At 38.0% G+C, this 25569-nt stretch overlaps 2 protein-coding genes and 1 non-coding gene across 6 annotated transcripts in view; 2 read left to right on the top strand and 1 right to left on the bottom strand.

Moving 5' to 3' along the window:
- LOC127841940 (alpha-2C adrenergic receptor-like) overlaps positions 1-19684 on the bottom strand; it is a 20318-nt gene extending 634 nt beyond the window's left edge. Inside the window, exons 1-4 of one of the 4 annotated variants that reach the window (XM_052371090.1) lie at positions 19340-19684; positions 9134-11308; positions 3057-3123; positions 2215-2395 (exon numbers count right to left, since the gene is read on the bottom strand). In XM_052371090.1, coding sequence (XP_052227050.1) covers positions 10015-11308; positions 19340-19470 — 1425 coding nt within the window. In that variant the 5' untranslated portion in view covers positions 19471-19684 and the 3' untranslated portion in view covers positions 2215-2395; positions 3057-3123; positions 9134-10014. Of the gene's footprint in view, positions 1-2214; positions 2396-3056; positions 3124-9133; positions 11801-18806 lie in introns of those variants that run through there. The other 3 variants (XM_052371089.1, XM_052371088.1, XM_052371087.1) reach the window with 3 other exon arrangements.
- On the top strand, positions 1747-2193 carry LOC127840673 (hepatitis A virus cellular receptor 1-like). The gene has a single exon (XM_052369086.1). It carries the CDS (start codon positions 1747-1749, stop codon positions 2191-2193), a length of 447 nt encoding a protein of 148 aa, XP_052225046.1.
- On the top strand, positions 12466-12555 carry Trnaf-gaa (transfer RNA phenylalanine (anticodon GAA)). Its single transcript is given in 2 exon segments — positions 12466-12502; positions 12520-12555. It is a non-coding gene; the product is annotated as a tRNA-Phe (tRNA).
- Positions 19685-25569: the final 5885 nt, after the last annotated feature.

Below are 25569 nucleotides of genomic sequence, written 5' to 3'. Positions count from 1 at the left end.
ATTTATGGAAAACTCATAAAGCTCTTGAGACGAACGCAGTGCGCCCTTTGTTCAAATTAACACGACGCAATCTACACAATCACTTAGTTAACAAGCAACACTGAGTTCATAATCTTTCATCTTTGTATTTGCATATTTTTCTGTGCCATCCAAGTGCTACAAATGGTGCCGTGGTTATTATGTCGGAATTGCCATGTCATTTGTCGTCTTAAACAAATTATTTCAATAAATATGTTTATTAAGTAATTTATGTTTAAATTTAACACAGGATTATTACCATGCTTGTCTGAATTGTTAAAAATCTAGGGAATAAATGGGCCGTGCTCTGTGAAAAGGGGGTATAATGCATGTGCGTAGAGTGTCGTTCCAGATTAGCATTGCAGTTCGCACAGGCTAATCAGGGACGACACTTTTCCTCTACACTGGATTTTCGCTAAGAAGAGACCTTCTTAAAACGAATAATATCATAAAAGCGGAAAGTGTCGTCCCTATTTAGCATGTGCGGATTGCACAGGCTAATCTGGGACGACTCTTTACGCACATGCATTCAACCCACTTTTCACAGAGCACAGCTCAATTATAATCCAAACAATGCTAAGGACGAATATGAGTTCGTGTTAAGGGGGATGTGTTTGGCTAATTGGCGAAATCAGTTGTTATGGATGACCAACTATTTTTCAATGAAATACATTATTTGCAAAAAAAATAGAGTCATCTGATTTGATACTTAATGCCTGCATTAGCTCAGTCCCCGCTTTGAAAAATGAGCGGCTTCATTAAACAAGTCTATCGATAACCTGTTCGACTCAAGGGCGAATTACCCTTCACCTAAACCTAGGAACCTGCGGAAACAATTATAGTAAAATAAAACTGCTGTGGCTTCTGCTATTTTTTTATCCGCCACTTCTATTTCTTTTACCTTTAAAATACCTTCCAGCATCAATGCCGTTACTAAAATGCGCTGCCACGTTTACCACTGTTAAAACGACCACCGCCACGGCTACCACTGTTACAACTACGACCACCACGGCTACCACTGTCACAACTTACACATCCACGGCTACCATTGTCACATTTACCACCGCCACTGCTAAAACTGTCACAACTACCATCGCCACGGCTACCACTGTCACAACTAACACATCCACGGCCACCACTGTCACAACTACCACCGCCACGGCTACCACAGTCACATCTACCACCGCCACGGCTACCACTGTCAAAACTAACACATCCACGGCTACCACTGTCACAACTAACACATCCACGGCTACCACTGTCACAACTAACACCGCCACGGCTACAAATTGTCACAACTACCACCGTCACAGCTACCACTGTCACAACTACCACCGCCACGGCTACCACTGTCACAACTACCCCCGCCACGGCTAAAACTGTCAAAACTACCACCGCCACGAAAACCACTGTCACAACTAACACATCCACGGCTACCACTGTCACAACTACCACCGCCACGGCTACAACTGTCACAACTACCACCGTCACGGCTACCACTGTCACAACTACCACCGCTACGGCTACAACTGTTACAACTACCACCGCCACGGCTACCACTGTTACAACTACCACCACCACGGCAACCACTGTCACAACTAACACATCCACGGCTACCACTATCACAACTACCACCGCCACGGCTAAAACTTCACAACTACCAGCGCCACGGCAACCACTGTCACAACTACCTCCGCCACGGCTAAAACTGTCAAAACTACCACCGCCATGACTACCACTGTCACAACTAACACATCCACGGCTACCACTGTCACAATTACCAACGCCACGGCTACCACTGTCCCAACTACCACCGCCACGGCTACCACTGTCACAACTAACACATCCACGGCTACCACTGTCACAACTACCAACGCCACGGCTACCACTGTCCCAACTACCACCGCCACGGCTACCACTGTCACAACTAACACATCCACGGCTACCACTGTAACAACTACCGCGGCCACGGATATCAATGTCACAACTACCACCGCCATTGCTACAACTGTTACAACTACAACCGCCACAACTACCACGGTCACAAGTACCACCGCCACGGCTACCACTGTCACAAGAACCACCGCCACGGCTACCACTGTCACAATCTACCACCGCCACGACTACCACTGTCACAACTGCCATCACCACGGCGTTAACTGTCACAACTATTAGAATACTTAGAAGGGTTCTTACTTGTAGGCATATCCTCGTCCGCCCGGTGTTCTGAACTCCCGACCCCCTGGTCCGTACTGGCGAGCAAATTGGGCGTGTCGCATGCCCTGGGACATCATGGCCGCGCCTTGCATGTGTAAGCCCGCCGCCATGCCGTGAATGTTCGCTAGCATATCATCGAGCCCTCCACCCATAAACCAGGCTGGATATAAGAGGAGCAGACAAGTTAACATTTTATCGCCCCCTTGGTGCAAAAAGGTACCATGTCCCTTCTAATTTCGCTGTCACATGGTACATTTTTGCACCAAGGGAGCGTTATGTTATTCGAGCTGTAGCGGACTTAGCTTTTCCTTGAACGAAATATATTTTTACTGATCTTGAATTCCCACTATTCAAGTGAACTGTGCAAACAAATATTCTAAACGTTGCTTAAATAAGACATAAATCACATGATTAATTTCTTATTGAAATTAGTATGTGTTACTTCACATAGCGTTATGGTGATTATTTACAGTCGGAAACGAATTTCAAACATAAATCTCGAAGGTAGTTGCCTTGCGTCATTTTATCATTTTAACCCATTTATGCCTTGCGTCTAGAAAAAAAGTCATTGGCAAACAGCGTAGACCCAGATGAGACGCCGCATGATGCGGTGTCTCATCAGGGTATGCGCTGTTTGCTTAAAGGAATTTCTGTAAGAAATATTCTAAATTTAGAAATAAATATACTAGACACCCCTAATTTTGTAAATAAATTGATCCAATATAGAAGGATGGGAGAGTCCACTAGGCATAAATGGGTTAAAACTAGTTATCTCTCTTAGATCTTATGGATCTTATATAAGTAATGAACATGATACTTACGTTGAGCGTTCGCTCCTGGCACTACCACGACCACCAGGAACAACAGAACGAGCGGCGCCATGGTGATCTGCGGACAAGAAATAGAAATCCTCTGTAGAGTGCATAGCATTTTCCTTTAAGATATGAGAACTTGAGAATGTGGTCGTGTTTTCATTATACTTATGCAATACCATGTAATATCAACAAAACAAAACGGTTATAGAGTTGTCAAGAAATTTGTTGAACGTTAGCCTTAAAATAGTCCGTACGTATCAATAACGTTCCGTTACACATTATATTTTATATTTCAACCGGATCATATTTATAAATAAGCGCGCATATTATATTAAAACACCGCCAAATTTTATTCAGAAAATTAGGTTGATATAAAAATTCACCATTTCTTTTCCCGTTTTGCAGTCAATATGTTTACGTTAAATGCGACTGAAAGCCACGTCATTTAAAAGACGCTCTGCTCAACATTTGACGTGTAAACGCACAACAGCGTAGTAAACACGTACTGGCCTAAACTTCGCGTTCATCATTCTTGTCTATTAAATTACGAACACATGGACTCGTTTATTCAATAACAAAAACTGATTTCATATGTACACATTTTGCGGTAAAACATGTTTTCATTAGCGTTTTTTTTCCAGAATTGACAACAAAAAGCAAAACTGGTAGTAAAATGTTCAATCATAAAGGTAGTCGAATATTCGATCGTCGAGTAGGCACTGTTGTATAAGTTGAATGATTAATTGTAGTGAACATACCTGTAGTTACTGAACATACCTGTAGTTACTGAACATACCTGTAGTTACTGAACATACCTGTAGTTACTGAACATACCTGTAGTTACTGAACATACCTGTAGTTACTGAACATACCTGTAGTTACTAACGTGCTACAGTATGTATATAAATTATAAACGCATATACAATTATGCTGTATTAAAATACATCATAGACCTACACTGACAAACACGAAGTGTTAACATGCGTGCAAACCTGCGTTTCAACATCATCTAACAAAACAGTATTTACTGTACAGTGTTGCTTTCAACAGAGTGCGAAGTGGATTACTCTTGAATTGATATTCTTGTCAAGCCGGTCACGTGATAGTCTGTGCGCGCAATGTGATCACCTTAGCCGGTCACGTGATAGTCTGTGCGCGCAATGTGATCACCTTAGCCGGTCACGTGATAGTCTGTGCGCGCAATGTGATCACCTTAGTCCTTCGACGGAAAGCATTCGCTCAGAAGAAACATATGTGGCCGGTAGAGCGCAGTTTTTAAGTTGCGATAATTATTACAGATGGATGATAAAACGTTAAATTGCGCATTTTAAGCGGTCGACGACATGATATTAATATAGCAAAATGCCGTCCACACAATCATATATAGATTTAAAGACATTTGTATTATAAGGAACCATAGGCAGCTGGGGTTATGCTCTTATACTGGCACAAATTATTTGAGACGCGTTCTGAGAAAACGGGGCTTAATGTATGTGCTTAAAGTGTCATCCCATATTAGCCTGTGCAGTCCGCATCAAGATTATCAGGGATGACAGTTTCCACTTTTATGACATTTTCCGTTAAAATGAAGCCTCTTCTTAGCAAAAATCTAATTTAGGCGGAAAGTGTTGTCCCTGATTAGCCTGTGCGGACTGCACATGCTAATCTGGGACGACACTTAACGTACATGCATTATTCCCAGATTTCTCAGAACACGACGCATTGTATTACTTATTTCAATAGGACATACGGTATTCGAATAGCAAGGATATATTCAAATATGTTTACGAGTCGAATTCTCTGTTCCACGCCTAATATTAATAAGTATTTAACTCAATGTTATAAATTATTTATTTCTTTTTTATAAACTTAATAATATAGGTTATTTAAAAACAAATACACATTTTGACAAACAAAATCCACAGGGCCTTTAAATTTGCAATTCTCGTTGTAGTTATGATATTTGTGAGGAAACAGTAACACTGAAGTTTGAACATTTACCATACTCTAAAATAACTATTATAGGCATCTTTTGGCGATTTAAAACCTGAAAATCATCAAGCGTTTCATCGCAAAACGATTGAATAATTTGGAGAGTCCCAGGGGTTGTCATTATATTTTGTGACACTACGAGGATTGCTTATAAATATTTATTCTAACACGGCACGTGCCGAATTTCATATAAACAAAGAAGAAAATCGTCTCTCTCTTAATATATATGGGCTATAAAAGGGGCCTTTTCACATATTTTGGCATATTTTGAAGTTTGTCATTAAATGTTTTATATTGATTAATGTAAACATTCGATCTTATAAGCTCTAGTAAGAAATCAAGAATAAAATTTAAAAAAGGAAAAAAAGTAGCCGGTACCAGGGCTCGAACCAGTGACCCCCGGAGTCCTGGAGTAAGTCTGAAGTAAAAACGCATTAGCCTCTCGGCTATTCCGCCGGGTATACAAATTTTAAGTATGTTATACCTTATATAAGCAATCTTCGTAGTTTTGTAAATTTAAACGACAACAACAGAACTCTCCAAATTATTCAATCGTTTCGCGTTGCAACGCTTTATAATTTTTACGTTTTCAAATCGTCAAAGGATATATAAATTGGCTATATTGGACTATGCTAAATGTTCAGTAATACTGTTTCCTCACAAATATCATAACTAAAACGAAAATTTACGAATCTGAAACAACTTTTTTCAATTTTGTCAATTTACCAAACCGTGTAAAGATCCCTTTAAGATGTTAACATGTCCATGAGTGGACATGATGCGTGGTTTCAAATCACTCGTGCTTCGCACTCTTGGTGTAATCCTTATGCATCTAAACGTCCGGCAGTGGGTTATTCAACAACAATCAAAGTAGTAGTAGTAGAAGTAGTAGTAGTAGTAGTAGTAGTAGTAGTAGTAGTAGTAGTAGTAGTAGTAGTAGTAGTAGTAGTAGTAGTAGTAGTAGTAGTAGTAGTAGTAGTAGTAGTAGTAGTAGTAGTAGTAGTAGTAGTAGTAGTAGTAGTAGTAGTAGTAGTAGTAGTAGTAGTAGTAGTAGTAGTAGTAGAAGTAGTAGTAGTAGTAGTAGTAGTAGTAGTAGTAGTAGTAGTAGTAGTAGTAGTAGTAGTAGTAGTAGTAGTAGTGTAGTAGTAGTAGTAGTAGTAGTAGTAGTAGTAGTAGTAGTAGTCGTAGTCGTAGTAGTAGTAGTAGTAGTAGTAGTAGTAGTCGTCGTAGTAGTATTAGTAGTAGTAGCAGTTGTTGTAATCGTAGTAGTCGTAGTAGTAGTCGTAGTAGTAGTAGTAGTAGTAGTAGTAGTAGTAGTAGTAGTCGTAGTAGTAGTAGTAGTAGTAGTAGTAGTAGTAGTAGTAGTAGTAGTAGTAGTAGTAGTAGTAGTAGTAGTAGCAGCAGCAGCAGCAGCAGAAGCAGCAGCAGCAGAAGCAGTAGTAGTAGTAGTAGTAGTAGTTGTTGTAGTAGCAGCAGTAGAAATAGTAGTTGGTTTACTTGATGTTTTGTCTCGACATCTTCGGTTGCAGTTTTGCATGTATAGACATTTCATGTTCAGTGCACGGATTGTCAAGACAGATTGTCGCATCCACAAAAAAAGTTGCATTACCTTATTGCATGTCGTTAAAATGCATGTTGATTTGCACATACAATAAATAATTGTGTTCTTCTATCTCAGAGGATCATTAACTCGATTGTTTTAATTCAGCGTGAACATTTGAATAAAACTTTAAGGGACAAAACTTCACTCTGGTCAATATTCAATTACGGACGTAATAAAAAGTTTTCACATCAGGCAGTACAGCGTTAGAAGAAATTTCGATGTATTCATATACAAAGTTTGGGATCGTGCTCCAAACAGTTCGCAATTTTGCCATATCAATTTCACTGTACGGAGTAGTTTGGGCATTCGATTCAAGTCTTTCAATGAAATCTTATAAATCCACAAACGTACATTATTAAGCATCTAGTGGTTGAAACGATGTTGGGTGCGATGTTGTAGTTGATTTTCTATTGGTTGAGACGATATTTGATGTGGTGGCATGGAATTGAGACGCTATTTGATGTGATGTTCTTCATGTTTGTAAAATCTTACCCTTGGATCAAAACTGACCTAGCCTTAAGAGTTACCTTTTCCCCTTATATATAAATAGTGAAAACTTTGAGCCTTGTTGTGAGAAAACTGGGCTTAATGCATGTGCGTAAAGTGTCATCCCTGATTAGCCTGTGCAGTCCGCCCAGGCTAATCAGGGACGACACTTTCCGCCTAAACATGATTTTCGGTAAGGAGGGACTTCCTTGAAACTAAAATACCTAAAAGCGGAAAGTGTCGTCCCTGATTAGCGGACTGCACAGGCTAATCTGGGATGACACTTAAGGCACAGGCTAATCTTGGATGACACTTTAGGCACAGGCTAATCTGGGATGACACTTTAGGCACAGGTTAATCTGGGATGACACTTTAGGCACAGGCTAATCTGGGATGACACTTTAGGCACAGGCTAATCTGGGATGACACTTTAGGCACAGGCTTATCTGGGATTACACTTTAGGCACAGGCTAATCTGTGATGACACTTTAGGCACATGCATTAAGCCCATTTTTCACAGAACGAGGCTCCTTTAAAGATCTTCCATGAAACTGCGGCTCATATGTTTGGTGTTTGGCATATAACACTGTTTAGTGTTTGGCATGTAACACTGTTTAGTGTTTGGCATGTAACACTGTTTAGTGTTCCCATTCGAGGTTTGTTCAAACATGCCCTGAGTCTAAAATGGAATATGAGGGTGAAACGATTTATAAAGATTAATACAGTCAAGTTAAACATATGTTTCATTTAATACAACAAGGCTAATAGCTTTGATATTTGGTGTATGACATTAGATACATATACTATACAAAGATCGTACTTTGGGTCAAAATTTGCAATCATTGATCACAGGATTTATATAGAGGTGTATAGTTACTAATTCATGCATCTTGGGTCAAAACTGGCCATGGCTAAAGAATCACATGTTTTCTGTTGCATTTTTTTAGGAAGCATAACTATTTAAAAGTCTTTTAAATAACATTGATCTGGTTACTCTGGTTAGAGATCTAGGGCTTTATCGGCCATTTAGTTTTCGTTTCAGGCCATGTTGTTTAGTAAGCGCCATCTTGTCATCTATATTTAACCGTGATTGCATGGTGGACAACATTTCGAACTGTTAACAAGTATGGTTCGTTAATAATTGTTCATACATTGATACAGTGAGAAAAAAATTGATGGTCTTGTGACCCACATTTGATAAAAATGTTTTTAACGATTTGACTTAGATGTTTTTCATGCATAATAAGAGTCAAGATTTCTAATTGTATGCTTTTATTGTAGAAAGTTATATGATACATTTGGTTCCAATATAAGACAAGAAGAAATAACGCACTATATATCACACAGTGCATAAGTTGAGAAACTTAATGCATGTTAAAACTTTACATTGATCAGTTTCACATATGCACACCGTTATCCGAAAAATGAAGCGGATGACAAACAAGCATAAAATTTTACCAGCCGAAACTTGACTTTAAAGACAGCATGCTGTCCCAGGTTTGACATATAAACATGTGGAACCTATATAATTGTTAATGATGTTAACATGCAGTGTTATAATTACAATATTTTGATAATATACAGGTACTTCCTGTGATTACAAAACAGAAAACAGAACAGGAAGTTTATTTACGACTTAAGCATATACAGCTCATCGTCAAAATAACAATATAGCAATAATAAATACACATAAATACTCATGCGTCAAACTAACAACAATTTTGTTTATGCATTTTTACTTATAAATGTTTTTTGTGAGAATGTAATATGTAAGAGAAGGCTCTCTATTATTTTTTAACAAAGTTAAAATGATGTAAAAATCCGCGATTGTTTGAGAAAAATAATGCGGTTAGTTAAAATATGCACAATTCCAATTCTGGGGAAAAACTTATCTATATATTTTCGGCTCTAAGTTAACATGCTTTTTTAATACAGAAATAAGCAAGACGTATCAGTATAGATTTTCTAGTCTCATTCAATAATTGTATATATTTAAACATACTTGGTCTTCTTCTGTTAACATCAGGTATAAATGTATTTCTAAAATTGTAAAATTACACACTTAGCGATGTTTGCATATTTTCGTTTACTAGGTTTACAGAAAGCAAAAGCAGTAAATACTCTAATATACAACAGAGTATGGACTCAAATCTCTGTTCAACAATGAACTCAAAATTGGTGTAAGAATCTATAACATTTGTTACTAAACATAACATTCTCGTCCCAGTTATTTTTCTGCTATGGTTTAAGGTTTCTAATAAATTGCTTATATCGTTGTAAGAGTATTATTCAGTTATATTCCGTGTCTGGTATAAACATTTTTGTCAAAGATGGTCGCATTTTTGCTTCAGTTGTGTACTTCCAAAAGCATATAAAAAAGTTACATGTGAAATTCATATAAACATTATAAACGCTTCTTGTACTCGGATGTTCCAAAATTATATACATGAACAATGTCAATTACTATTTGTAATATCAAATCGGATAAATCTGAACACGTTTATCGATGTGATGTACCGTATCTGAACTGAAAACTTTACATATCCGATTGTTTTATTTCGCTGATTTGTCCAACAAATAAAAGTATGTTATGACAAACTTATCCGGTAAAATGTGTATTTTACATAAATAATAAACACACGTTTTGAAAGGATGCTTGCACACAAGGTTTGGTCTATACTCCCACCGTTCATCCTTCATTACTCGGTGCTTGTATGAATGATATAGCCATCATAATCACCATATTTCTTTCACGAAAGCACGCGTGTACGCAAGCTATAGCCAGCGTTCCCGCAATTCATCCTTCATGAATGGATACCTGTACGCAAGCTATAGCCAGCGTTCCCGCAATTCGTCCTTCATGAATGGATACCTGTACGCAAGCTATTGCCAGCATTCACGCCATGTGTACTTAAGCCTCGGCCCGATGGTTCGACAGGCCTTTCTAAAGTTCTTGTCTAGCAATGCGTACACAAGGGGGTTGATAATGTTGTTCAGGAAATAAAGCCGAAAGAACGCCTCGAAAAGGGCAAAGGAGGACGGCGACAGCTTGGTGATGTTGTCCACTTTGGTTGCCATGGCAAGGAATAGTATGTAGGTAACAATGAACACCAGCGTAAGGACGAACCATATGAGGGTTTTATAAGGAAATCGTTTAAGGCCGAACCCAGAAGCTCGTCGACTCATGGTACGACGTCGTGAGGCGGTAGACGAGCTGGTGTCGTTGTTAACGACCACAATACGGCCGGATGAGGCACTAACGCTGCTCAGCTGCCTTATGAACTTCTTCTGCATTGCCTCTTTGTCGCCTTCGTCTAACGTGCTTTGCTTGACCAGTTGAGCTCGGGTTCTCCGCGGACTTTCGCTGGCAGTCTTAGCACTGCCGGGACACACGATAGGGCTCGGTGGACAGGGATCTACGTCGGAGCTTTTCGTCTCCGTGCTAACCCGGTTACTGGTTTCGTTGTTCGCTGATTTATTGGTTGATTGCGGCACCACTTTCAAATTACCAAACGTGTCCGAGGAGTACTCGGAGTTGTATTCTCTGTTAGAATCCTTCCGGAAAGACACAGGCAAAGATCCCCAGTGGCTGAAGATTTGCTTTCCGATCAAAATATACATAACAATGCACGCTATTGAAACACCTAGCAAAAGGGTAATGAATGTATATTTATATATGACTCTCATTGGGTGTTTTTGGAACTTTTCCTCTGTAGAACATATGTATACCGTCGTGTTTTGTCCGCGCTCGTTCAGCATATGTGCTTGCCGGATACCGCTCATAATGACGCCTGGCACTGCGAGAACTATGGGTACGAGAAAGGAGAGTACCACACAGAGCCGCAGGGCCAGGCGAGGGCTGATCTGCCGCTTGAACGGCTGGCACACCTTCCGGTACCTGTCCACGGAAATCACCAGCAATGACAACGCCGCCGCGCTACCCGCCCAAACATTTAACATATTTTTTAGTTTACACATGACCACATTTTCAAATCCAAAGTAGTTCCTATGCTTGGCCATTTCTGCAGGAATCAGAAAAGCGCTGGTAAGCAGGTCAATTAAACCCAGGCAGACGACAAACACGCGGAAATTGTTGTTCCGGTATGCGCGACCAAGGGAGAAAACGATCAGTACAATTATGTTGCCGGCGACACCTGTTACGGCAAACACCCCAAAGGTGATCGTTAATGGCAGAATGGCGCTTGCGTAGCGCTCATTCAGTTCATCGGTGTCTCCGGTGCTCGAAGTTATGTTCAAACCAGGTGTAGTGTGGCCCCAGAATAGTGAGACAGGGACGTGTACCTCACTGCTGCCTGTGTCAGGGTGTGCAGACGACAGGCTGCTGAAGCCTACACTGCTGTTATGTAGGTCCACCACCATATGGCTGGAAGTATCGGTTTCACCCATCCTTAATAATGTCAGATTTCGCTTATGACTCGCTTTTTAAACGCGAAGCTACTTTCTGATTTACGAAAAAGAAATATTTTAACTAACAGTCCCTATGCACGTTTTGAAACGAATGTGACCATATCCTGAAAAATGTTTAACTGCATAAACACAGACACATAATGTCGGTTATCTTTTCAGTCAGGAGCTGTTTAACTGCTGATTTTATGGTTCTCAGAAGCAAACTATTGAATTCATCCTGAACGATCAGAACGAAGATTAAGTGAGCTAATTGCAAGTGCTTACGCTACGGATGCGTCAGTGTGGGATACAATCAAGCCGGAAGGAACATCTATTGCATATATGTTTAAAAATATTGCATGCAATACTGGAATCAAATAAAAGCATACCGAAACATATTTTATTCCTTTTAAGAACTATATTATTGGCGTCGCTCTGAAGAGCGGCGACTAGTATGTAATGCATTTTTTTCGCTTATGAGAGAAGTTATTTTACGGATCATTGTATGTTTTTGTTTTAAGAATATCTTGCATAATGGTGATTTTTTGTGTAAATTAGTGTAAATAAGTACTGCATTTGTGCCTAGTACATTTTATTACAACATTTATTGCCAATAATGCAAAGCTAATTGTTTTAATTAATAACTGATACACAACTGATCACAGGGGAAAGATCACAGGGACTGGGCAAATACGCGAAACTTTCTGGTTTTTTTATGAAAACAAAACATAATCAAAATATATAAAAAAATTTCTAATTTGCTTATTTAGTGGTGAATCAATGTAGTACGATATTTGACGACCTATCGCGCAAGTTTATTGGAAGGCGTAGTGGTACGAAAACGTACACTGTATTAGTTTATTAATAGACATATAATAACGATCGCTATACACAACTTCACCAAATAGCAGTACATAAATGATGTCAGCCGGAATAGCTCAGTTGGGAGAGCGTTAGACTGAAGTTGTTTACGCAACAAGCATCTAAAGGCCCCCGGTTCAATCCCGGGTTCCGGCACGAACGGAACAGATCGGCGATTGACAATTTTTTTCAGTCAGGATAATAAATATGATAAAGCTTCATTTTATGTAGACATTTAAAATCCATTTTACTACAATTTGACATTTTTATTATAATTTATGGATGCCACGTGGTGACAACGTTAATTAAAATTTCTTACATCACTTAAATATCTTATAAAAAATACACGTGTTTTTATATTAACAAATAAATGCAAACAGCACATCTATTATCCATGTATTTGTATGGTTGTCTATCATAGGCCCTAAGTACTATCCCTACCACATATAGAGCGCGAAGCGCAATACGTATGATTGATTGTAACAATGAGTTGCGATAAAGGAAGCAGCCGCTTTTCAATGAGGAGCTGTGTGCCGTTAACCCGTCAAGCACTCCTCGGAGTTTTTTTTAAGAACCACATATAGAGCGCGAAGCGCGACACGTATTACTATCCAGGTGGTATGGGCCCTTTAGCATTATCCGACCATTACGTCCATAGTTATCTTCCTTAGAATTTGAAAAAATTTGAAATCGTTGTTCGAAGTCCAAAATTTTCATCCGCTTGTTCCCAAACTTGCACAGTTTTTTTCTTATCAATGAGGACCCAGCCCAAACTCTATAAAAGCAATATCGGACCATAAGTCCAGAATTATGTCTTTTTGAATTTAAATATAAAAGTGAAAAACTGCTTGGTAAGGTGATTATGTCAACATTTGTCATCAGATTCTTTCCAAACTTACAGTGTCTTCATATCAATGAGCATTTTTACCTCATTTAAAATGAGAAATATTGGGACAATAAGTCCAGATTTTTTTCTATTAAATTTGACAAAATAAACAATTTCCACTTGTTTAAAAGATTTCACAACTTTCGTCTGAATCTTTCCAAACTTTTTAAGTGTTTTTATATCAGTATTACTCGAACCCTATTGAAAATGATGAATATCGGAGCAATAAATCTATTATGATCTTTTACTGAATTTCAAAGTATTGTGAAATGCAGCTTCTTTATGCAATTTACAGTTTTCATTTTTTTTTACAAACTTTTACAGTGTTTGCAATGAGTACTCAACCCCTATAGTAAATGAGCAACATAAGAATAAGTTCAGAATCATCTCCCCTTGAAGTTGAGAAAAATATGAAATTACGTTTACAAGATGAAGCAGATTTTTTAAAACCTACACAGTTCTGTTCCATTAATGAAAACTGCACACGGATGCCAGTAAAAAAGGAAACCAATGTTAATAAAATGAACTATGAAATATTTGGGGGTTACAACACAAAATCATAGATAATGGTTATTTGGGGTTATAACACAACATCATAAATAATGGTTATTTGGGGGTTATAACACTAAATTATAGATAATGGTTATACCAGTATCTTTTTCTACTTTGTTTAAAATAATCGGCCAATATATTAATATTTACAGTAGAAAAAAATCGTTCTATGTAACTTCATTGAGTGCCTTTTACACTGAAATTCCCGACGCCCTTTGATGCTTTGCATCAATACTTATCTTGCAGTTTATACAATACGTGTGACATAGTTTCCTAAGGAATACCTGCCTAAAATAATTTTGACGATGCTCCGCCGTGTTTTTATGTAATTTTTTCTACGTTGGTCATGTCGGCGCCACAACTTATCTTTTTAAGAAAAACTAAAGCGTATTAGAAAGAAATGAATCAATGTCGGAGCCGGGGCAAGAGTCGCTACATGCACCGGCAACGAGATAATTGTCCGAGAGACTTCGACCTCAGGGGTTAATATCGAGTCCTTTCCTGGCACCGTTGACCGGTTTCATGTATATATGGTTTAATATAATATATATTTATCGGAATGATTTCAATGGCTTTATATGTTCTCGCCCAATTTTATTAGAAAATAAGTTTAGATTCACCCGTCTGGATTTCAGTATATTGTGATTTCACACAGCAATGACGTTATCTACTCCTAGAGGCTAAACAAAGAAATAAGAAGTTTCCTGAGGATTGCTAAGGGCCTAGTTCACATACTTTCCTATTGTTGAAAAATATCTTCTTTTTTTAAAGTTACACAAATATAATAATCGGAATAGTGTTAAGATATTAAAATATCAAGAAAAAATGACATAAAAAAGTACGATGTTTCTGCAGTTCGAACACTGGACCTCTCGAGGCAAAATATAAATCTCACTAGGCACAGCAGGGGTTAAGCTTGAAACGAAATTTTAACGCCGTATCGCTAGTACACGTTTATGCTAAATTATCAAAGGAAAGGCGATTCAACCCCTAGTTTTTTTCTCCGATTACGAATGATGATTTTCAATAAAGGAACACGTCTATGTCACATTTTTATATGCCGTGAGTATTATTTGGCTTTCTTGTATACCATGCATGCATTTTAGTTGTGCTCTGTGAAAATGGGGCTTAATGCATGTGCGTAAAGTGTCGTCCCTGATTAGCCTGTGCAGTCCGTACAGGCTTACCAGGGACGACGCTTTCCGCCTTAACTGGATTTTCGCCAAGAAGGATCATCCTTTAAACGAAAAATACAATAAAAGCGAAAAGTGTCGTCCCTGATTAGCCTGTGTGAACTGCACCGGCTAATCTGGGACGACACTTTACGCACATGCATTAAGCCCCATTTTCTCAGAACGCGACTCATATATAAATAGGGAAAACTTTAAAGATCTTCCATGAAACTGCAACGCTCATAAGTTTGGTGTTTAGCATGTAACACTGTTTAGTGCTCCCATACGAGGTTTGTTCAAAATATGCTCTGAGTCTAAAATGGAATATTGAGGTCAAACGATTTATAAAGATTAATAAAGTTAAGTTAAACATATGTTTCCTTGAAAACAACAAGGCTAATAGCTTTGATAATTGTTGTGTGACATTAGATACATATACTATACAAAGATCGTACTTTGGGTCAAAATTTGCAATCAGTGATCACAGGATTTATATAGAGGTGTATAGTTACTAATTCATGCATCTTGGGTCAAAACTGGCCATGGCCAAGGGATCATGTGTTTTCTGTGACATTTTTGAAGGAAAGTATAACTTTAAAAAAAGTCTCTTAAATAACATGGCTCTTTTGTATAAGATAGAAAATGTCAATATTGCAATGTTCTTGAGGATGAATATCATTTTTTATTAGAATGTTCTTTATATGATGATATTAGGAAATTGTTGATAAATAAATATTACTGTAAAGACCAAACATGATCAAATTTATTGAAATAATGCAATCGGATAATATAAGTACCAACAGAAACTTAGCTATGTATGTACGTAAACCATTTAGTCAAAGAAACCTATAAAAATATTATTATGATTAATTGTATATAATGCAGTACTCAAACTTGACTTCTTGCTCTCTAGTAGATTCGTCTTTGTTAATTTTGAAGTTATCGTTTATAGCATTGATTGTTAAATAGATTCTAAATGTTGTAATCTAAAAATAATGTGTCCTAGACCTTTTTATGTATTGATTCTTTATTTAACAACTTATTGAATTCAATACTGATCACGTGTCATGCCTTTATATATGTTACTATGTTTTGATCATGTATACTCATGGACTGTTTGTCTATTGTATATATTGAATAAACCTAAACCTATAAATTGGCCCTTCCATGTTATAGGGGGGTTAACTTTGGGTTCGGAACTGGCCATCCACCGTTACTCTGGTTAGAAATGTAGCATTCTATACATAAATGGTGACGTCACTACGTTATTTTCAACTCTATACTAAGACGCATCACATTCCCCTGATTTGGGGAATTATGTTTCCGCCAAAGTAGTTCTGCGTAGGAGAGAAAATGTTAATAATGAAATAAATTGTTTTTTATTGTGTGCTTAAAAGGAATGTTGTTTAAAGAAATGTTATTGAATTATGTTTACCTGGCCTATTTTCGCTTTCACTTTTCACTCGTAAAAGAAGTGCTACCCACAATTCCTTTCGCGTTAGTACACAGGTCAGTAAGACCGGTGTGTACACAATGGAGATGAAGGGCTCTTTCGGCCATTTTGTTTCGTTTGCGGCCAAGTTGTTAAGTCAGCGCCAGCTTGTCATCCATATTAAACCGTGTTTGCATGGTGGACAATATATCGATGTGTTCACAAGTATGATTCTTAAATAATTGTTTTTAAATTGATACAGTGAGAAAATAATTGATAGTCTTTGCCCCCACATTTGATAAAAAATTTGTTTTTAACGATTTTAACTTAAAATGTTGTAAATGCATAATACGAGTCAAGATTTCTAATTGTATGCTTTTATTTTAGAAAAGTTATATGATAAAATCGGTTAAAACGTAAGACAAATAAACACGCAATATATATCATATAGTTTATAAGTTGAGAAACTTTATGCATGTTAGAACTACATTGTACAGTATCACTTATTTACAACGTTATCCGAAAAATGAAGCTGACGATGTTACCATAACAGTCGACAAACACGCTTTAAATGTTTCCAGCTGAAACTTAAGTTCAAAGAAAGCATGCTGTCTCAGGTTTGATATATACAAATGTGGAACCTATATAATTGTAAATGATGTTTACATGTAGTTTTATAATAATAATATTTTGATAATATACAGGAACTCCCTGTGAGTACACACTTAGCGATGTTTGCATATTTTCATTTACTAGGTTTACAGAAAGCAAAGGCAGTAAATACACTTATATATACCAGAGTATGAACTCAAATCTCTGGTCAACGATGAACGCAAAGTTGGTGTAAGAATCTATAACATTTGTTACATAACCCATTTATGCCTACTGGACTCTCCCATCCTTTTAAATTGGATCAATTTATTTCAAAAATTAGGGATGTCTAGTATATTTATTTCTATGTTTAGAATATTTCTTACAGAAATTTCTTTAAGCAAACAGCGCAGACCCTGATGAGACGCCGCATCATGCGGCGTCTCATCTGGGTCTACGCTGTCTGCCAAGGACTTATTTCTAGACGCTAGGCCTAAATTGGTTAAAGTTGGTGTAAGAATCTATAACATTTCTTACTAAACATAGCATTCTCGTCCCAGTTATGTTTCTGCTATGGTTTAAGGTTTCTAATTATTTGTTTATATCGTTGTAAGATTATTATTCAGTTATATTCCGTGTCTGGTATAAACATTTTTGTCAAATATGGTCGAATTTTTACCTCAGTTGTTTACTTTTAAAAGCGTTTAAAGTAACATGTGCACTTCATATAAACATTACAAACGTTTTTGTACTCGGATGTTCAAAAAGTACATATACATGAAAAATGTCAATTACTATTTGTAATATCCAATCTGATAAATCTGAACACGTTTATCGATGTGATGTACCGTATCTGAACTGAAAACACATCCGTTGCATATCCGATTGTTGTTATTTCGCTGGTTTGTCCAACAACTGGTATGTCCAGCAACTAAAAGTATTGTACGATAACGTTATCCGGTAAAATGTGTTTTTTACATAAATTATAAACACGATTTGAAAGGATTCATGTACGCTAGCTATTGCCAGCATTCTCGCCATCTGTCCTTAAGCCTCGGCCCGATGGTTCGACAGGCCTCTCTGAAGTTCTTGTCTAGCAATGCGTACACAAGGGGGTTGATAATGTTGTTCAGGAAATAAAGCCGAAAGAACGCCTCGAAAAGAGCAAAGGAGGACGGCGACAGCTTGGTGATGGTGTCCACTTTGGTTGACAACGCAAGGTACAGTATGTAGGTCACAATGAACACCAGCGTCAGGACGAACCATATGAGGGTTTTATAAGGAAATCGTTTAAGTCCGAAACCAGAAGCTTGTCGACTCATGGTACGACGTCGTGAGGCGGCAGATGAGCTGGTGTCGTTGTTAACGACCAGACTCCTGCCGGATGAGGCACTCACGCTGCTCAGCTGCTTTATGAGCTTCTTCTGCATTTTTTCTTTGTCGCCTTCGTCTAACGTGCTTTGCTTGACCAGCTGAGCTCGGGCTCTCCGCGGACTTTCGCTGGCAGTCTTGGCACCGCCGGGACGCACGATAGGGCTAGGCGGACAGGGATCTACGTCGGAGCTTTTCGTCTCCGAGCTGACCCGGTTACTGGTTTCGTTGTTCGCTGATTTATTGGTTGATTGCGGCACCACTTTACCAAACGTGTCCGAGGAGCACTCGGAGTTGTATTCTCTGTTAGAATCCTTCCGGAAAGACACCGGCATTGTTCCCCAGTGGCTGAAGATTTGTTTTCCGATCAAAATATACATAACAATGCACGCTGTTGAAACACCTATCAAAAGGATCATGAATGTATATTTATATATGACTCTCATTGGGTGTTTGTGGAACTTTTCCTCTGTAGAACATATATATACCGTCGTGTTTTGTCCGCGCTCGTTCAGCATATGTGCTTGCCGGATGCCGCTCATAATGACGCCTGGCACTGCGAGAACTATGGGTACGAGAAAGGAGAGAACCACACAGAGCCGCAAGGCCAGGCGAGGGCTGATCTGCCGCTTGAACGGCTGGCACACCTTCCGGTACCTGTCCACGGAAATCACCAGCAATGACAACGCCGCCGCGCTACCCGCCCAAACATTTAACATATTTTTTAGTTTACACATGACCACATTTTCAAATCCAAAGTAGTTCCTTTGCTTGGCCATTTCTGCAGGAATCAGAAAAGCACTGGTAAGCAGGTCAATTAAACCCAGGCAGACGACAAACACGCGGAAATTGTTGTTCCGGTATGCGCGGCCAAGCGAGAAAACGATCAGTACAAGTATGTTGCCGGCGACGCCTGTTACGGCAAACACGCCAAAGGTGATCGTCAATGGCAGAATGGCGCTTGCGAAGCGCTCATTCAGTTCATCAGTGTTTCCGGTGCTCGTAGTTAAGTTCAAACCAGGTGTAGTGTGACCCCACAAGGGCGAGGCAGTATCGGTGTCATTCATCCTTAATAATGTCAGATTTCGTTAATGCGTTGCTATTTTTAACGTAAATCTACATTCTGATAAATATTTTCACGCACAGTTCCTATACACGTTTTGAATGTATATGGCCTAATCCCGAATAATTTGTTAACTGCACAAACACAGACACATAATGTCGGTTATATTGTTCAGTCAGGAGCTGTTCAACTGATTATTAAATACGGTCATTAGAACAAAACTATTTGTATTGATCCTGGACGATCCCAATACCGCACACACGAAGAGGCCAAACCGGTTATGTATCATTCAGTTAAGACATCCGCAATATTAAGTGGGCTTATTGCAAGTGCTTACACTACGCTTCTGTCAGTGTTAGATCAAATCAAGCCAGATGGAACATTTATTATACTTATATATGTTTACAAATTATTCATGAAATACTAGAATCAAAAAAAAAAATTATCGAAAAATAATTGTATTCTTACCAAGAATTCTATTACAGTTTTACAATACTTGTAACATTGTTTCCTAGGGAATACCTGCCTAAAGTTAATGTTGACCGTGCTCAGCCGTGTTTTGATATATTGTTTTCTACGTTGGTCATGTCGGCGCCACAACTTTATCTTTTAAAGGAAAGCTAAAGCGTATTAAAAATAAATTAATGTCGGAGCCGGGGCAGGAGTCGATACTTGCACCGGCAAGCAGATAATTGCCCGAGGGCCTTTTTCGATCCTAGCGGCTATATATAGTATAGAGTCCTGGCCCGGAACAGCCATTTATTGACCTGTTTCATGTATATGTTTTAATATTTTATATTTATCTGAATGAGTTCAGTGGTTTTTTGTGTTCGCTCCCAATTTCATTAGAAAATAAGTTAAGATTCCAGTCTAGTGTGATTCCACATAATACATTGTTTACAGTGATGACGTTATCTATTTCATGAGGCCTACAGTAGAAATAAGAAGTGTACTGAGGATTTTTAACAATCTCCACGCAGAGTTGTCGGTTCTTACTCTAACCGTCGTGCAAGAGATTGGATTTTTAAGGGACTAGTTCACAAAATTTCGTATTGTTGAAAAATATCATACAATTAAAATAAACAAATATAATATTTTGAACAGTATAATAATAAAAGAAAAAACATTACATAAAAAGTATGACGGTCCTTCGGTTCGAACTCTTGACCTCTGGAAGCAATGCATAAAGTGTCGTTCCAGATTACCATGTGCAGTCCACACAGGCTAACCAGGGACGACACTTTCCGCCTAAACTGACTTTCCGTCAAGGAGGATCATCGTTTAAACGAAAAAAAACAACATAAAAGCGGAAAGCGTCGTCCCAGATTAGCCTGTGCGGAGAGCACAGGCTAATCTTGGACGGCACTTTAGAGACATGCATTAAACCCCCTTTTCACAAAGCGAGGCTCTTTAAGTTTTGAATCCGAAACATTTTCTGAAAATGACATTTTCCTAAATTGTTAACAAGTCTCTTTTAATGTGGCAATACTTCTACGCAGTTTGCACAGACAGTCTACTCGAGAGCGCATGTAAACATTTTCGTATGATGTTCCGAAAAAAAAATCGTACATAAAGAAAAAACTTCAGCTGCGCTATTGAACAAGGCGATTCTTTCTTTATGGCAACGAACCAATTACCAAACAGTGAGACGCAAAACAAATGCACTGGACAGAACAAGCACGTACATATTGTACATAAAAAACGCACAAACATGAACAACACTGGAGTAATCGCTTAGAACGGTCGTGGCTTGTGGATGCGCAGCGATTTATTGGCTGATCGCTTGTAGCTGGCGGTATCTACGGTGGGTTTACAGGAAATGGCCTGTTCAGTATCTCCTGGAAGAACATCCACATCTTCTTCTGCCGTCATCTGCGATCACCCCTCCGTTCAAGTTCATGACTGGCCTCTATTGTTTGGTAAACTTTCCCGGTTTTCTCTTGGACGAATAAGGCTTCCTTGGTTCTGTTCTGGTATACTGCTTATTCAGCTAGTATTGCAAGCGTCTCTAAGTAGTTCCGCTGGTCTGCACATATACTTTTCGTTTCTATTTGTTTCTGTGCACTCTTCTTGTTCGTTCACTAATGCAGCTCTTGTCTCGCTTCTGTTGAAACATGCTTCTTACCTATACTTTCCTCAATATTTATGTAGCTTTCATTTTGATATCCACTCATTGTGAGTGCATGTCTTGGACCATGTACGTGTTGTGGTTACTGACTCTGTAACATTTTTCACACTTTTACTCTATCGTCTCTTCGTCAAGCCACTCCTCTAGGCTTGAAAATTGTTATATAGAATGACCTTGAACTCTCGCTCCTTGGTGCCCTTCAGCGTAGCGGTGTTGTAGCGATGGCGTTGGTTGGACCCCCTTCCCCACCCAACGTTCTTCAACTTCAGTTTCAATCGGGCGACAAACATATGATGGTCCGAGGAAACGTCTGCTCCTCGCTGAACGCATACATTCTGAATGGAGCGAAGAAACTTGCTCACGATGCACAGATGGTCGATTTGGTTCTCCGTTGACAGGTCTGGTGACACTCTTGTTGCCTTGTATATCCTTCTGTGATGGAAAATACTTCCTCCGATGACCCTGTTACTTGTTGCGCACATGTCGGCGAATCTCTCACAGTTGTCGATCATCTCGATTCAAAACATGTATAACCCATTGTTTACCTACCATATGCGCATGATAATTATTGCACACGCCGAATATATTTTTTCTGGTCTAAAGATATATTTTGTTTTAAACGCTTAGTTAGTACGAAAATAAATAAATAAGCTTTTTGTCTTGCAAATAGAATACAACCTAACCATTCATACACATACACAAAAACATGGATCACAACATACGTTTTGCGCATAAATTATTTCCATGTCAACATAAACCGATCCGATCGACTACCCGCGAACAAAACGTTTGACCACATTACAAAGTGCCGGACCTTACCCACACGAATAATGATTAAAACTTAAAAGGTTAATAAACAAATAAACAATTGACTTGTTCATCACAATTACAAATGTGTATACAAAATCAAACAAAATTAAATAAAGTTCCAAAAGACTAATGAATAAATAATACCCTAAATGACTATATAAAAACACTCCTGAAAGAGACTTTCATTAGCATAAACAAATATTGCTATGAACAAGCGACTTAAAAATATTTTTAAATATTTGTAACAAAAATGATCTTCATATCACCTTTTATTATTTATCTTGTTAGTATTGCCATAATTTAAAATTTGCTGCACCATGTGTAAACTTATTTTTAAGCGAACTTTAAATAAGTCTAACCGCCTATTTGAAGAACAAACAAGTGCAACAATTACCAGAGAACTACTGCAGAGTGCAGGACCACGTGATTTTGTGGGGTTCACAATTGAACTTTAATGGATGTAAACACACCGGTAAATGGTGCTTTTTTTCAAATAACTTTTTAAAACAATTTTTGCTTTTGAATTTCAACTAATGCATATAAGATAGTTTGTATGCTGCTTATGGTGTGAAATACATCTGAATAACTTTATTTAATTAGCCCGTGTTCTTGGTAAAAAAAAATTTTACGAAATTTACAACATTCATTTACACGGTTACCAAGCACGCAACGTGAAATTTTGGCACCGATTTCCGACGTTTTAAAGGATTTATTCTTCAATCTTCAGAGATCGGCACAAACTGCAAGAAAAACTGTAAACCCCTGAACAACTTTGATCATTCACCGTGCTTAAAATGTGACGAAAATTATAGCAATAATTTTCTCCCTCACTGCGTTCGACTTAATGCATTAAACGTTTTACATTTTTACTTTTTGTGTATGTAGTTACTACAACCATTGAAACTATAAACATCACTGGAGACAATCATCTCTTTTATCAATGAAAAAAGCATGAACATGTTTAACCAACATTTCACTAATAACGATAGGACACACAAATATATGCCCCAATACTGTTAACTACGAAACACATATATACGCCCCTATACAAACAGCGTGCATATTCACTCGCTCTTCGAAAAACTGAATCACAATCTTCAAAAGGCAAAACACCGACCGGAATTCAAGAAAAAAACACACACAAAAAACGATACATGCGGTGCATATTTATGAAACCAGACATGCCCCCCCCCCCTTCAGCAACCAGAAAATGAAGCAATCCGAATTTGTCAATTGCGAAATGCAACAACGAAAAGAGATGTGCCGTGTGCCAAATAGCGTTTAATTTCTGCAACTTTTCAGGTATATAGCCGATGCGACTTTTTGTTAAATCTAAAAAATGTTTATCACTGTAACATATTTCAGAATTTAGAGAACATGCAGAATTAGAATTATGTTTGAGCTTTAATATACACAATAGAAAGTCAAATCAATTATATGTTAATGTGAACGAGTCAAACAATTATAGATTGCCTTTTTTCTCTCCATATTTTATGCCAAATATCCATTTAATCATCGATGCCTTTCTGCGGGAAATTTTGTCAATATTTCGATAGACAATTACATAGGTCTATAAAGAGCAAAATCTTTTAAAGTTGGTATGTACATTTGGTAAACCACTGTAAATATATTCCTCGTTTTGTAAACAGAGGATCGACACGATTACATATTTAGACGAGGATACATCATAATAACCGAAAGCATGAATGAGGACGAAAAATCACACTGTGTTCGGCGTAAACTCAAGCCCATCCTGTTCATGTTAACTGCTCAAATACTGTACGGAGAACAGATTCTCATCTTTCTTCTGGACCTTGTACCCTTTATTACTATTGTTTGATGTTTAAATGACGCTCACTTTCCAGTCATGTCAGAAAAACTTGATTAGCGTTTATCTCATATTGACATTCGTTTTATATCTCGACTTTAGTCCCCGCAAATTTTCTTGATGGAGCTGTAATTAGGTCATCCCGCTAAGACATATTGAAGTCAGTAATATCGATGAAGAGCGAATATTAATACGAAATAAATGTTAGTAACTTTCTTGCTGATATGGCTGGAAAATGAGCGGCATTTAAAATATTAATACAAGTAATAAAGGGTATACCCTGGCGCAAAATACCTGCCTCGGCATGGACGTCGCCATCTTGACTATCACGGGATTACCCCCCTTTGTTGTATTGATTTGGTATCATAGGAGTTTCAGTCCATAGAAAAAAAGAAAAATCCGTTAGTGAAGATTGTGTTTTAATTATTTGATAAGCAATTACACATCTACTTTGTGTATAAACCCCAGGCATGTTCTGTACCCGACTATTGGGAAAAACATATACATTTACAGATTTGCCTAAAAACCGTCTGTATGAGGTTGGGGTGAAGAGGAATCAGAGATTAGTAATTTGAGTGGCGAGTGCGACCTTGACCTACTTTTGAGGTAACAGGTAAGTAGTTATACCTGCAAGTATAAAAGTACGATAACAGGCACAATATGGAGCTTAAATATATATTCCTATTTAGGCCTACATGAACATTTCTAAATTTACCCACATATACAATAGAAATATGACGATAATGGACTCCGCGATTTCACGTTAATGGACAATTAAAATAGGGTTGCAATGCTGCGATGAAAACATATCATACGACACAAATAAAAGTGAATTCACAGTGTGTTCCGTGCGTTTCTCAAAAACATAACTTTCCAAGTAAAGATCGACATTATCTTATACAGATGCAGTTATATGTGTCGGTTCATTTACTCAAAGATGTCGTTCCCATTAGGCTCCATGAAATGAATCTGCTTAGAACTGAAAAAGGTATGTAACTAACATTACAGTTGATCATTAGGAAGCATATAAATAAAGATCATCTGATTTAAACAAAGTTATTCGTGGATAAAACGTATTAATTTCGATTCCGGTAATAGTAACTTTTTCAAAATTTGATGATATCGATTTGCAACCCCAAAATGTCACACAAACAGAATGAATGCTTGTGTAGGATGCGTTTTGAATGCCGTGATGTTCCTTAAACAATTACTAACGAGACAAGGTCAATAGAATGTATCCGCCGTATACATACATTGATTTGGATTACCAATATAAACTAATAGCAATAATTGTGTCTATAATTACTGCTTTTTCGTACGCACAAATAAACACTAAG

The sequence above is a fragment of the Dreissena polymorpha genome, chromosome 8, assembly GCF_020536995.1.
Source record: "Dreissena polymorpha isolate Duluth1 chromosome 8, UMN_Dpol_1.0, whole genome shotgun sequence".
In the NCBI taxonomy this organism is placed as follows: Eukaryota; Metazoa; Mollusca; class Bivalvia; order Myida; family Dreissenidae; genus Dreissena; species Dreissena polymorpha.
The sequence above is the reverse complement of the archived record's forward strand: the minus strand, read 5'-3'. Positions and strand labels throughout refer to the sequence as shown.

Excerpts from the sequence above, each read along its gene's own strand:
- LOC127840673 (XM_052369086.1), top strand. The coding sequence starts at position 1,747 with ATGACTACCACTGTCACAACTAACACATCCACGGCTACCACTGTCACA.